Source organism: Nothobranchius furzeri, chromosome 8 (assembly GCF_043380555.1).
Source record: "Nothobranchius furzeri strain GRZ-AD chromosome 8, NfurGRZ-RIMD1, whole genome shotgun sequence".
In the NCBI taxonomy this organism is placed as follows: Eukaryota; Metazoa; Chordata; class Actinopteri; order Cyprinodontiformes; family Nothobranchiidae; genus Nothobranchius; species Nothobranchius furzeri.
Window position 1 is genome coordinate 52,247,585 of NC_091748.1, and position 13,512 is coordinate 52,261,096.

Genomic DNA, 13,512 nt, shown 5'->3' on the forward strand with positions numbered 1-13,512 from the left:
TGTTTCTCAAGGAATTTTTATTCATGTTCAGCTGGCATCCTTATTTTGAACATAAATCCACCTTTTCTTTCTTGAAACACCGTAAGAGCTAAATAAAACAGATAAATGAAATTATAATGAGCTCTTACAAAGATGACCTTTATGCCATATAACCATTTACAATATTATTGAATCTACATTAATAAGTTGAGTGAGATCAAAAATGTGCATAAACATGTTAAAAGCTAAAACCAATATTAAAACTAAGTCCAAGCATGTGAAACACACAGGCTAATATTAGCATGGGTGTTCACCTGGCTCTATGGTTGAGATGGCTGTTAGCATTGTTGTGCATTTAACCACTTTAAACACAACAACATACATAGAAAATCACATCAATCCACATAAAACACATGCATCAAACAATACCTTGTTCCCAATTCCAGCTAGGCGCTTAATTGTCAAAAGGTAGGGTATAGAGGCCCAGTCCAGTCTGTTTGGTCTTACAGCATGCTGTCAGTTTCCAAGCAAAAATCAATTGGCCTTCTCTGCTCTCCCTTATTTCCTCTGCTGGTCTGCCAAAATAAAAGCATGCAGTATAAAACTATAAAATCAAATTAAAACCATGCATGAACAATCACTTATTTACAGAGCCTTTCCACAGTTACTTACACTCCCACCAATCATGAGTGAGCAATGAAACAGTTTACTGTGCACATTAAGCACGAATGATTTCTCAAGTAAAATTAACCTTCTTAGGAGTACCTAGCCTTATAAGCACATCTACCGAATTTAGATTAGATGCTATCGAAGGCAGTAGTGTGAGCCAAGGAGTACAGGAGCAAATTCAGCTCGTCTCTAACAACAGGACAAGGTTTTGGACTGAGCGCTCAATTTCTGACATCTTGTGGAAATGCTCCCCCTTTTTACCAAGGTTTCTGTCACCAAGGCAGATCTTCACTCTTCTTACGAGTACGTCTTTATCAGTAGTAGTTCCTGAAACTCTCCATAAAATCTCCACTCATTTCTGTGTGTATCATCTCCTTTGACGAGTACGATATCTCCAACTTGCATGTTTCTTCTTGGACGTGCCACCACTTTTTTCCTACTGTACATGTCCTCCCTGACAAAGTTTCCTGGGGGAGGTAAAGCCTTGGTAGATTTCATAGTCAGGAGATGATTGGGCGTGAGTGGCTCGAGAGTATGGGGGTCACTGAGGTTGTCAACAGTCAGAGAGCGACTGTTGACGATTGACATGGCTTCATAGAAGAAGGCCCTCAATGAGGCATCGTTTAGCCTACCAGAAGACAAGGCAAGTGTGGACCCTAGGACACTTCTCACAGTCCTAATCTGTCTCTCCCACACCCCTCCAACATGACTTGAATGAGGTGCATTCATGACAAAGTCACATTGTCTCTCGGCAAGAAATGCAGCCAGCCGGTCTGTGCCAACTTCCTTTAGAGCTTCCTTGAGTTCGTTTTTGGCTCCGGCAAAATTGCTCCCTTGGTCAGACCTCTTGCTGTCCTTTCTTCCTTGCTTGGTAACGAAAGGGCCAAAGCAATCCATTTCGCAAAAGGAAAAGGGGGGGCGATGGTTCCACACATTCAGGGGGTAAATCAGCCATCCTTTGCTCTTCAGTTGGCTTCCGGTGCCGTCTAAAGGTGACACAGTGGCGAATGTAGGATGCTACAACCCGTTTCTTTCCTGGGATCCAGTAGCCGTTGGACCTAATATCATTAATGGTGAGGCCTTTACCTTGGTGTTCCATTCTTTCATGATGGTGAGCGATCAACATCTTTGTGATGGGATGATTCTTGGGGATGATCGCAGGGTGCTTGATGGAGCTGGGAAGAGAGGAGTTGCTCAGCCTTCCTCCCACCCTGAGGATACCGTCTTGATCAAGGAATGCATCAAGTGAGTATAAATGATTGTTAGATGGTAGCCGAATCCCTTTGTTCAAAATTTTCAACTCCTCTTGATAAGTATTTTCCTGCAAGTCTTTGATTTTGCAATGTTCTGCATCTTCTCGTTCAATTACAGTTGTGAGACTGTCCGACCTGTTTTTTCTGATACGCCTTAAAATGCATGCAACTCTGTTGTCAGGCAGGTTAAGTCTGATTTTTAACGGCAGAGGCATTTCGTAATGACCATGTATGTTTTTCTGTATGCCTTCATTTATTTTGTTGAGAAAGGTGATGTCATCTTGTGAGACTGTTTTGGTATCTTCGCTTCCTTCATTAAAGTCGGATTCCAATTTGCGGATCACATCGACAGGAGTTGCAGGAGGTAGCTCTTTAACAGCGATTCTATGACAGAAACTACTTCTGCTCAGTGAATTATAACCATGTGAAGACAGTCCGACAATGCTCCATCCTAAGTCTGTCCGTATAGCATAGGGTTCTTCATCTCCTCCTAGAATGACTTGCCTTGGGGCCATGGCTCTAGAGCAGTCGTAGCCAATCAGGAGTCCCACTTCACAGTCTTTCAGTGGTTGGATTTCTTCAACTATTTCTGTGAGATGACTCCATTGTTTAGCTGACTCACAAGTAGGAATGTGAGCACGGTTCACCGGTATACAGTCCGTTGTGTAGGCCATCGGCAGATTGACTTGAATGGCAGAGCTGTATCCTCTTACACGTAGTCCTGAAACAGACTCGCTTGTGATAACGGTATCCCTTCCACTCATGGTGGTCAACTTTAGCTTAACTGGATGCTTGTCTGCCTCGAGACCATCACTCACTGCTTGGTCGATAAATGTAGTGTCGCTCTGGGTATCGAGAAGAGCATAAACAAGTTTCGCAGCAGCTGGGTTATTTTTAGAAGATACCCACACTGGTATTACCATCGATGTGTGGGATGAACCTTCTGCTGCTACACTGAGCGAAGTTGCAGCAGGACCATGACTTATTCCCATTTCTGAAGGTCTTTCTTTAGCATAATTGGAGTCATGAAGGGCTGTTGGATGCTTTCCCTTACAGATGTCACAGTAATGACGATGGCGGCAGTCTTTTGCGCCGTGACCGGGTTTTAGACATCCATAGCAGAGTTTCTTCTCCTTTACATAAGTCTGTCTTTCAATCAATGACATCTCTGTGAATCTAGAACATCCATGAAGTTGGTGTGTGGTATCTTGACAAAGAATGCATGAAATCTTAGCCTTTTGGTAGTCCAACCTTTGTTCATCTTCATTTGCAACTGTTTGAATAGTAAAAGCACTGGCCTTGTTTCTCTTTTCATCTCGGACATTTCTCCTTTCAGTGCTTGAGTCTGATAGATGGAGAGCATACAAAGATGTAATGGGATTGCAGGCAATCTCCGCTTCAGTTGACAGAAAACTGGCGAACTCCTTGAAACTAGGGAATTCTTGCTTCTCATTCAAGCTTTGTGTAGCCAGGCGGTTCCAGCGTGAGGTCAGCCAGTCTGGTAATTTATGTACAAGTTTCTGATTTTCCTCACAGTCGTTCAATATGTCAAGTCCCTTGACATGAGACATGGCATCTTGACAGGCATTCAGAAAGTCTGAGAAGTTTCTAAGCCCCTCAGCATCCTTAGACTGAATCCTTGGCCAATTGTAAAGCCTTTCTCTGAATGCTCTCTGAATAACGAATGGCTGGCCAAAACGATGATTCAGTTTTTTCCAGGCATCTTGATATGCCTCATTATCACTTCGATAGAAGGTACCATCCAGAACCTGGCGTGCTGGCCCACCAACGTATCTTTTGAGATAGTAAAGTTTTTCAGCAGGAGTGATTGACCTTTGGTCGACAAGCGAAGTAAATGCTGCCTTCCATTCAATGAACTGTATTGGATCGCCACTGAAAACAAATGGCTCTGGAGCAGGAAGCCTATTTAAGGCTAGGCTGTCTTGAAAGACCCGAGTGAGAGATGAGATATCAGTACCTGAGGGTGTGGTGACATAAGGGGGGTTAATTGCAGTAACAGGCACTTCCTTTGTTTCCTTGTCATTTTCATTGTTAGTGTAGTAGAATGCGTCGCCTTCTGCCTCTTTATCGTAGACCTTCAGTTTAGCTCGGGCTGCCTGCACCTCCTTTTTTGCCTGTAATCGCTCCAATTCACATTTTTGAGCCTCTAGAGCCTTACGATGTTTTTCTTCTAACTCTCGTATCAATTCCCTTTGTCTTTCTTCCTCTTGTAGCATCTCATAGCTTGCTTCCTTCGCTGCCAGTTCAGCTGCTGCATCCGCCCGCTTGGCTAATAGCGACGATGTGACTGAATGATGGTCTGACTTGTAACTTGTCATAGAGGAGGCAGATCCATAAATGGATTTTGCATAGTCATGACAGAGCAGCTCGTGAAGGCGGTGTCTCTCCTGGTTTTCATCAAATTCAGCTTCGTCGTCTATCGCTCTGTTGTGAGCAATGCTGATGATTTCGGTGGTCACTGAAACACACGTGTCAACTCGTCTTCTGATATCAGTGGAAGGTGTAGCAAGATCTCGAATTTCAGAGTATATGTTCGTTATGTCTATTTGACTCTTCTTAAGTTCCTCGATAAGAAGCCAGAGCTCACTCTCATGCATGTACACCTTAAGCTGGTTTCATGCCTTGCGAATTTGCAGCTTCCATTTCTCATACGTGGATAGGAGCCTTTTCTCCCTTTTCTTGGCCTCTTCATCCTGGTGCATACGCATCTTCTCAGTGGGATTTCGTGCACGTTCAGAGCGACGGAGACCTTCAAGTAAGTCACCATTAGTCTCAACGTTGTCCTCCAAACCTAGCCTGACAGAAGGATCTGTGGGTATGGGGAGCTCATTCCGTGGCTCCTGAACTTGCTTTCCCAGCTCTTTATCAGTAGTTGGCTCTGCCATTATTGACTAAAGATTTAAACCTTTAAAATTGATTGAAAACCTTTTAACTAATATAGTCAAACCACACAATAAGAACAGCATAAAAACAGCATAAAACCCAAATAATTAGGATAAATGCACAAACACAAAAACCATCAATAACTGCAAATGCAAAGAGTAAAATAAACACAACTTTCAACGAACTTATACCGCAAAGTCCAATGTGAAAGGGAAAATGTCCTTAGCTATGAATTGTCCAGTTGTATCATGCAAATGCTGTAAAAGTTCCTCTTTGCAATTTGTTGAGCAGGTAATTTTAATTGTTCATTGATTTAGTTCACAAAGTCTTTCTTCCATAGCCTGTATAATTGCAGATCAATCACAGTTCAGCTTCAATATCTCCAACTGTTCCCGTACTTGACCATAGCACCAAAACGTTGTGTCTGCTGCTTGGGTTAGTGTAGATCAGGCATGACGATCCCCCATCATGGTTCGTCAAGGGTGGCAGCAGATCATCAGGCTTGATGAGGGTCAAGCTCTTACTGTAGCGAACCCAGCCAGACAAGCGTACTGATGTTTCTCAAGGAATTTTTATTCATGTTCAGCTGGCATCCTTATTTTGAACATAAATCCACCTTTTCTTTCTTGAAACACCGTAAGAGCTAAATAAAACAGATAAATGAAATTATAATGAGCTCTTACAAAGATGACCTTTATGCCATATAACCATTTACAATATTATTGAATCTACATTAATAAGTTGAGTGAGATCAAAAATGTGCATAAACATGTTAAAAGCTAAAACCAATATTAAAACTAAGTCCAAGCATGTGAAACACACAAAGGCTAATATTAGCATGGGTGTTCACCTGGCTCTATGGTTGAGATGGCTGTTAGCATTGTTGTGCATTTAACCACTTTAAACACAACAACATACATAGAAAATCACATCAATCCACATAAAACACATGCATCAAACAATACCTTGTTCCCAATTCCAGCTAGGCGCTTAATTGTCAAAAGGTAGGGTATAGAGGCCCAGTCCAGTCTGTTTGGTCTTACAGCATGCTGTCAGTTTCCAAGCAAAAATCAATTGGCCTTCTCTGCTCTCCCTTATTTCCTCTGCTGGTCCACCAAAATAAAAGCATGCAGTATAAAACTATAAAATCAAATTAAAACCATGCATGAACAATCACTTATTTACAGAGCCTTTCCACAGTTACTTACACTTTGTTGTCCCCAAAAAGAGGAGGAGGACGTTGCCCCATTCTGGATCTGTGTATACTAAACAAATATTTGAGCAGGTACAATTTTTTCATGATGCTAACTCTCAAGCAGTTGCCAAATGCCGTCAGCCCTGGAGATTGGCTTGTTGCAATCAATCTCATAGATGCATATTTTAAAGGAGACATAACATGAAAAACCCACTTTTTATCCATTAACACAGTGTGTTTCACATTTTAAGTGTCTAAGTGAGCAAAAAGGCTTATATTATTCACTGGAGTTGCTATTTAGATATTTAATAATTAAGTTTTGGGCATATTTGTCCACCCGTTCAGTTTTTCAAATTATCTGTTACATCAGTAATTTATTTCGATAACTACCAAATATGGTAATAGCCCTCGGCTAAACACAGAGCCAATCCGCCATTTTTTCTTCTCGCTAAGATTTTTTGTAGTCCTATTGGAAAAATGCAGAATGTCTGGTTATTTTAGCCACACACAGCTCAAAACTGTTCCTCGTTTTAAGGAAGGGTGGTGTGGCAGTATTTAAACCCAGGAGCTGATGACACTACTGCTAAAAAAACACAGAAGAAAAAGTAATGTGTGTGTGTGTGGTGGTTCGTTCGTTCGTGTCTCCAGGCTAGTAAGTACTGAGGGCTTCATCTATCTAAAAGGAGTCATTTCCATCTGAATTTGGCAACGACGGGACACAGCAGCAGAGCGGTAAGCTTCATATAACTCTAAAATGTCGACAAACTTTACTTTAGATTTACGGGCATTAGCAGCACTAAAGCGTTAGCATCCGGCTTGCTATCGCTAGCACAGTATGCTAGTAAAGTTAGCACCCAGATTAATGTGGATCTGGCTGATTTTCGTGGAATAAAACGTGATTTCTGATCAATGCCTTCTTTTACACCAGATGATAACCTCCCACTGATTGTAACAGCAGAGAGCCTGTGTGTTATTCTACGTGAGTGTGATGTAATCTTAGCATCCAGTAAATAAAGTCCCATATCAGCTAAAATGCAGCGTGACAGTCATTAAAGTGCGTCAACACAGTGGATTTAATAGAGTTTTAAAGAACGATCTCTGAGTGAAGTGAGGTTAGTTAAACTAAACAAGCTGGACTTAGTGTTTTAGCTGAGTTCGTTATACTGGATGTTCAGTGCTGGACTGACCATAGGGCATAGCGGGCAACTGCCCGCTGGGCCGACCCTTTCATCTTTTATGGGCCGGTGTCTGTCTTTTTTTTTTTTTTTTCCTGGCCTCTAGTTGTTGCGGACAACTTGCCCGCGCCGCCCCACGCGACGCCTCGTAAAAGTTGGTGGATTGGCCAATTGGTAATAATACACTCTGGGCTGGACCAATAGCCAGAGGTCTGATGCACCCGCCAGTTGTTTGTGAATCTCAGTAAACAGACAGACGAGCTTAACAAAATGGAGAACAAAAAACGGAAAGGAGAAGCGGAGAAAATTCGACTAAAAAAGAAACTGGCCCTTCAGGCTGATGCTGGCACATGTGTTAAAATCTCACAGTTGTTTGGTAGTGAAGGTTCAAGTAAAATCCATTTAGGAAGTGATGGAGCCTCAGCCCAGCGACAGGTTGGAGAAGAAAAGAGGGAGGAGGAGGAGAAACCCGAGCCGGTGTTGTGCCATAAATTGACTCGCTGCCAAAAAATGATTAGCCACCGCGGGATCGCGCACGGTTAGGTAATTGCATTTCTAGACAAAATTCCCCAGGATTTCGCCCTAAAACTCAGCATATCTAGCAATATGGACATTCAGAAAGCAAAGATAACCTCTTCCGGTACTTAAACAGATGTTTATCGCGGACATTAGTGTGGCAGTGTTTGTGGCACCCTGCGCGGGAGCACGAGGACGTGCTTGTGGAAAGAGGGAGGAAGATGTGGCAGTGTGAGCATCCACGATGACCCGATAGATTGTGTGCCCTGGCTACTTGGCCACGGAGATGTTGCTTTGGCTGACTGGTTAGAGCGTATGACTTTCACCCGGGAGTCTGGGGATCGAATCCCGCCCGGGCACTCGTTTCTGCACCTTGCCACATTAGTTTTTCCAGTTCGGAAGTTGTTTTAAGTGTTGCTATTTGTCTTAAACGTTCACAATGAGGATATATTAATCCTTTTTGCAATATTTGCGATTGAAAGATGGTTTGTGCCACAAACTTTGTGGTAAGAACTGGCTTTCTTTATGTTGCAGCCTTGATACTAAAAAAATAAATAAACAATGTAAAATGGCACCCTGTATTGAATGTAAACGTTGTATAAATGGAAATAAACAATTCTCCAGCGATTAAATTTTTTCCCCTTCCTTTCTTTAGTCCACTTGACATGGAGCCACAGTTAACTAGTTTGGGGCACATTTTTACTTGAAAAAAAGTATTTAAAATGATCAAGCTTTGGCTTTACAATGACACTGTGTAGGTTACTATCTATACATTATGTTGCTCTATTTAAAAGTAAGATAAAAGCACTTCAGCACATAAAGTTAAGATTGTCACTTGCCAAATAGACTACACCCTCCCGTTTACCTATAAGAAATGCCTCAAAATATCTTTAAATTCTTTATTGATGATTTAATTGTAGACAACTAAAATGGCATTTTACTTGCCAAAAAGTGATTGAATCGCTAAGATGGAGGCTAAAATTGACCAAATAAGGGTTTTATGTATTATCTGTTGACGTTACTGTACTCATACTGTCTACTGTATCATCATAAACACCCCAAAAATGGCACAAAAAAAAAAAAGATAATTTCCCTTGCCAAAAATTGATTACAGTGTCCTGGTCACCTGTAAAGGGTTACATTTACCTAAATATTACTTTATTTATTATCTCTTGATGTTATTAGTGCCATCACAGGATGCCGGTGTCTTTCACATTCATAAACACCTCAAAAATGGCAACAAATGATCATTTCCCTTGCCAAAAATTGATTACAGTGTCCTGGTCACGTGTAAAGGGTTAAATTGACCTAAATATTACCTTATTTATTATCTCTTGATGTTATTAGTGCCATCACAGGATGCCGGTGTCTTTCACATTCATAAACACCTCAAAAATGGCAACAAATGATCATTTCACTTGCCAAAAATTGATTACAGTGTCCTGGTCACCTGTAAAGGGTTAAATTGACCTAAATATTACCTTATTTATTATCTCTTGATGTTATTAGTGCCATCACAGGATGCTGGGTGTCTTCCACATTCATAAACACAGAGTCCTGGTCACCCATAAAGGCTTAAATTGGCATGAATATTACTTCATTTATTATGATGCTGGGTGTGTTCCACAATCATATTCGAATAAACATGAAAATATTCTGTCCGAATATCTGTTTCTTGTTATAAATATAACAGCTAGAAGGATTTACAGTTAAAATAGGAGAAACACGTGACTCCCCAGGAAGGGTCGTAACACCACTCGCCTCATGCACATAAGTGAACAAAACAAAGCAGCATGGAGACACTCCGTCTCCAACCACCTCTCAGGCAGCAGCCTGCACTCCCAAGTTCTACACGTCACCAGAACATAAACAACCGCAACACAATAAAAGCAGTGTTATACAAAATGGAAGGCCTGTAGTGTTTATTCTCTTACAGTAACAACTTATCAATTTTTTGGAGGAATTTATTTGAGAATTTTTTGGTTTTTATTAATTGTACAATAGAAAAGTAATCGCTAGATTAATCATCTAAATAGTCATTAGAATAGTCGACTATTCAATAAAATAATCGTCAGAATAATCATTTTAAAAATAATCAGTTACCCCCAACCCTACTTTTTAGAATACCAGGATAGGAAGGATGGTGTAGGTTTACATTTATTAGATTGATACATAAATACTACCAATAAGAAAGTGTACGTTGGTGTGTGTCAGAAACAGCATAAGGCTTAATGTCTTTTCCAAAAAAAAACAGGTGATGGGCCGGTCTCCAGTCAAAATGCCCGGGCTGAATTTTTGTCCCAGTCCAGCCCTGTGGATGTTAAACATGTTTTTTTTGCCGCGTCAGTCTACGGTGTTTTACTTCTGATTGACTAGATGCCATCGTGAATCTCCTCCGTGTTGTGAATCATGCGCTTGCCAAATTCAGCACGTCTGTTTATAAGAATGTTCTCGTTAAGAGAAAAACGGCACAAACCCATAACTGTTCCTCATTCAAAAAAGGACAACTCCGCGGTGAAAAATATACAGACGAGCTGTGTCCAGGTGAATATAACGCGGCATAGTTGTACGCTTTCAATTTTTAAATACAGGAGAAATTCAGAAAAAGTCATTTTTTTACTATTAAAAGGCTGTTTTACTGTCTAACGCTGTAAAACGCCTCACAACACATTTTTATCATGTTTCTTAAACAGTATTACACAAAATAAACATTTTTCACATTTCTCTAGCTAATTTAAACACTCCCGACTCAAAGTAAAAACCTCATGAGCTTCTTACTTAGAGCTTTTTAATAGTAAAAAAATTAGAATTTTTTTCTGAATATCTCCTGTGGCGGGCTATTTTGTAGAACGTAACCCTCAAAATAAATGATCACTGTATATTGTTAATTAATTCAAATAATATAATATTGATTTAGTGTTGTAGTGTGTGTGCTGCTTTATTTTATATGTGTACTTATTTCAGTCTATTTGTGTTTCTTATGCAGAAAAAAAACAAGCAACGATGGACAACTACATGGGGAACAAGACACTCACCCCCCAGCAATTCATACCACTTACAAACTCTATTCTAAACATGCTGGTAAAAGACATGAGGCCACTATCCATGGTGGAAGGAGCAGGCTTCCAGCTAATGCTAAAAAATTATTCTGGACTGATATTTTGCACTGTTTAGCTCATTTTATACTGCTGACTGTGTTCATGTGCAATAAAATAGATTGCAGTCAACTGCACAATTCTCTTATGTTTTTTTTTCTTAACTGAAATGCATCCATCACTTGTATAGGTTAAATAGCTAAACAATAACAAACCGATTAATCGATTAATCGAAAAAATAATCGACAGATTAATCGATTATGAAAATAATCGTTAGTTGCAGCACTAGTTAGTTTTTTGTCTCACTGCAGATATAAAAACTAACTCTGCATCAGTCAGACGCAGCAAAGCTCACCGTCTGTATGAGCGTGAGCATCGGAAAGCTGATAAAATCGGCTGTAAAATAATTAAAACAAAAGTAGAAATGTTCCTTTGCTTTTTAGTCCACATCCAGAAGGCTGGAGCCGTGTTTCACTGACAGGCTGTCAGACTAAAGCCCTGATGAGCTCAGCTGGGACAAACTGGTCTGATGTTTAGGTAAGTGAAGATCTGCTTCTCCAAGGCCTTGAGATGCTAGTAAAAAATAATTTAGCCAGCTTGCTAATGTTACTTTTCTTCTCCTCTAAGGAACACAGAACGTTCAGATGTTGAAGCTTCACGTCACCTACTGAGGAAGGAGACCCACCAGTAAAGAGACGGTCTGGACCAGACCAAAGTGAGTGATGACACACTTCAGCCACCCTCATCATTAAGAACACCTCACCCCCTGAATCACTCCGACTGATGACAGCAGAGTGATTTATTTGATGTTTTACTTGTTTAGTCTGTTTAGAAATTGTTGAATTACATTATTTTCTGTAAACAACCATCTGATCTGGATGTGTACAGAATAACTTTCCCCAAATTCAGCAGCAGCTGGCCTACAAAAACAGCTGCAGCATGTAGTAAGTCTGTCTGCACTGCTCTCTAATGAGCTTTCTTTCATAAGGAGTCATCTGTATAATTTTAGTGTCACTAATTTATTACATTTGTAAGAATATGAAGTCACTGCAGCAAAGTGAACTTTTGAACAAACGTGACCATAAACATGAAAGCTAAAGAAACAACTTTCCTAAAGCTGCTTGTAAACAAAATATGTCACTAAAGTTATTGTCCATCATTGCAGAATATGGCGATGACATCATGGAACTGGTCTTTGGAAAAGTTTTCCCTGAACCAACTCCGTTTCTAGATGAGGTAGAGAAGATCTGCATCTCACCAACCCTCTGGTCTCAGTATTCAGACAACAGAGGTCTCCCACTGTTATCCAGGACCAGTTTGAAGCCCACATACTGCCCCTCCCTCATCATCAGGAAACATCAATCCGTATCCTGAGGACAACAGAAGACGGCAGGAGGACAGGAACTCTGAGACCTAGATACCACCAGCACAGAGACACAAAGCACCTGTGTGCACAACGCCTGTTTAACTACTAAAACCTGTTTATTATATTGTTCTACTTATTTGCTGTGAGGTTAATACTTAGAAAATTTGTATATTAATGTAAACAATTTAAAAAATCACTGATTGTATGTTTTCTTTTAGATGTAATTGTCCAAACTCAGCCTTGTAGACATTTATTGCATCCTGTAGGTAAATACACAGAACAGGCTCAGATCCAGGATGACCCAGCATGCTCTTCTTCCAATCTGGCTGTTAGGGATTGTATCAATAACTCAATGCCTACTGATGTTTTCACCTAACAGTATTTATTTAGAATGCAGGTAAGATTTAACTATATTTGTTAGCAAAGCAGACTGATCTTGGGAATTTCACTGCAGCACTGATGTCCACCTCTGTGTACACATCAGAGAGAATTACCACTTTACAGCAAAACACATATTTAATAAAGATTTAGGCTACGCATTGCAGACAATAAAAACAAAGTTCTAAGCATTAGAATTATAATGATCACATTAAAGAACACTTGGAGGAATGTTATTTATTTTTGACTAGAATCTCAAATCTTTAAATTAAAATATAACTGCTTTTTATCCATTTTCAGCCATTAAGACACCCAATATAAAAAAAGACTACTTATAAAATTATTTATAATTATATGTATGTATATATATAGATAGAGATTTTAATAAAATATATTCTTTTAATGGTGTTTTAATGAGCTGTATCATTTTTTAAAACTTTTTTATAGAAATAAATAAGCAAGCAGTATTCCTTGTGTATGTGTATGTACAGTCTATGGCCGTGACGGATGTGTGTGTGTGTGTGTGTGTGTGCGCGCGCGCGCACGTGCCTGCTCGCTTGTCCCTCCGTCGTCCGTGACGGGTGTGTGTGAGCGACTACAGACAAATGCATGAGAGAGTTAGCAGCCTTGAAACAGATTGATGAACTACTCTCCCCACATGTTTTAAAAATGCTTATCTGCTATGCTAAATCTGCTATACTAAATAATGATTTCTCTTTAGAACTACAAAGTCCGACTGGGGGAGGAGAGTACAGGTCTGTACAATGGAGGGGGGTGGAGTTTACAGCTCCTCCTCCAGTTTAAAGAGACAGTACCCAAAAACGGCTCGTTCTCAAGACTCTCCTCAGAACAGGGGTAGATGAGGGTCTGTAGAGCAACAATAATGAGGAAATCAGACCAAAGAACTGCAGTTCCACTGTATTTAGACCCCAACTGAAGGATTTAGATGTAAAAAGTAATAACTTAAAAGCATGTTATGTCT

General features: G+C 40.2%; 1 protein-coding gene and 1 long non-coding RNA gene across 2 annotated transcripts; one reads left to right on the forward strand and one right to left on the reverse strand.

Moving 5' to 3' along the window:
* Nucleotides 1–407: 407 nt before the first annotated feature.
* Nucleotides 408–7,836, reverse strand: LOC139071546 (uncharacterized). Its single transcript, XM_070554106.1, has 2 exons — nt 5,771–7,836; nt 408–5,448 (listed from the first exon to the last, which is right to left on the reverse strand). The coding sequence occupies exon 2, from the start codon at nt 4,517–4,519 to the stop codon at nt 1,487–1,489; it is 3,033 nt and encodes a 1,010-aa protein (XP_070410207.1). The 5' UTR covers nt 4,520–5,448; nt 5,771–7,836; the 3' UTR covers nt 408–1,486.
* A 2,692-nt stretch (nt 7,837–10,528) lies between these two features.
* Nucleotides 10,529–12,825, forward strand: LOC139071547 (uncharacterized). The gene is made up of 3 exons (XR_011521400.1): nt 10,529–11,323; nt 11,414–11,501; nt 11,952–12,825. It is a non-coding gene; the product is annotated as an uncharacterized lncRNA (long non-coding RNA).
* The last annotated feature ends 687 nt before the right edge of the window (nt 12,826–13,512 follow it).

What these genes read in the sequence shown, in the direction of transcription:
- LOC139071546 (XM_070554106.1), bottom strand. Translation starts at nt 4,519, where the DNA reads ATGCATGAGAGTGAGCTCTGGCTTCTTATCGAGGAACTTAAGAAGAGT.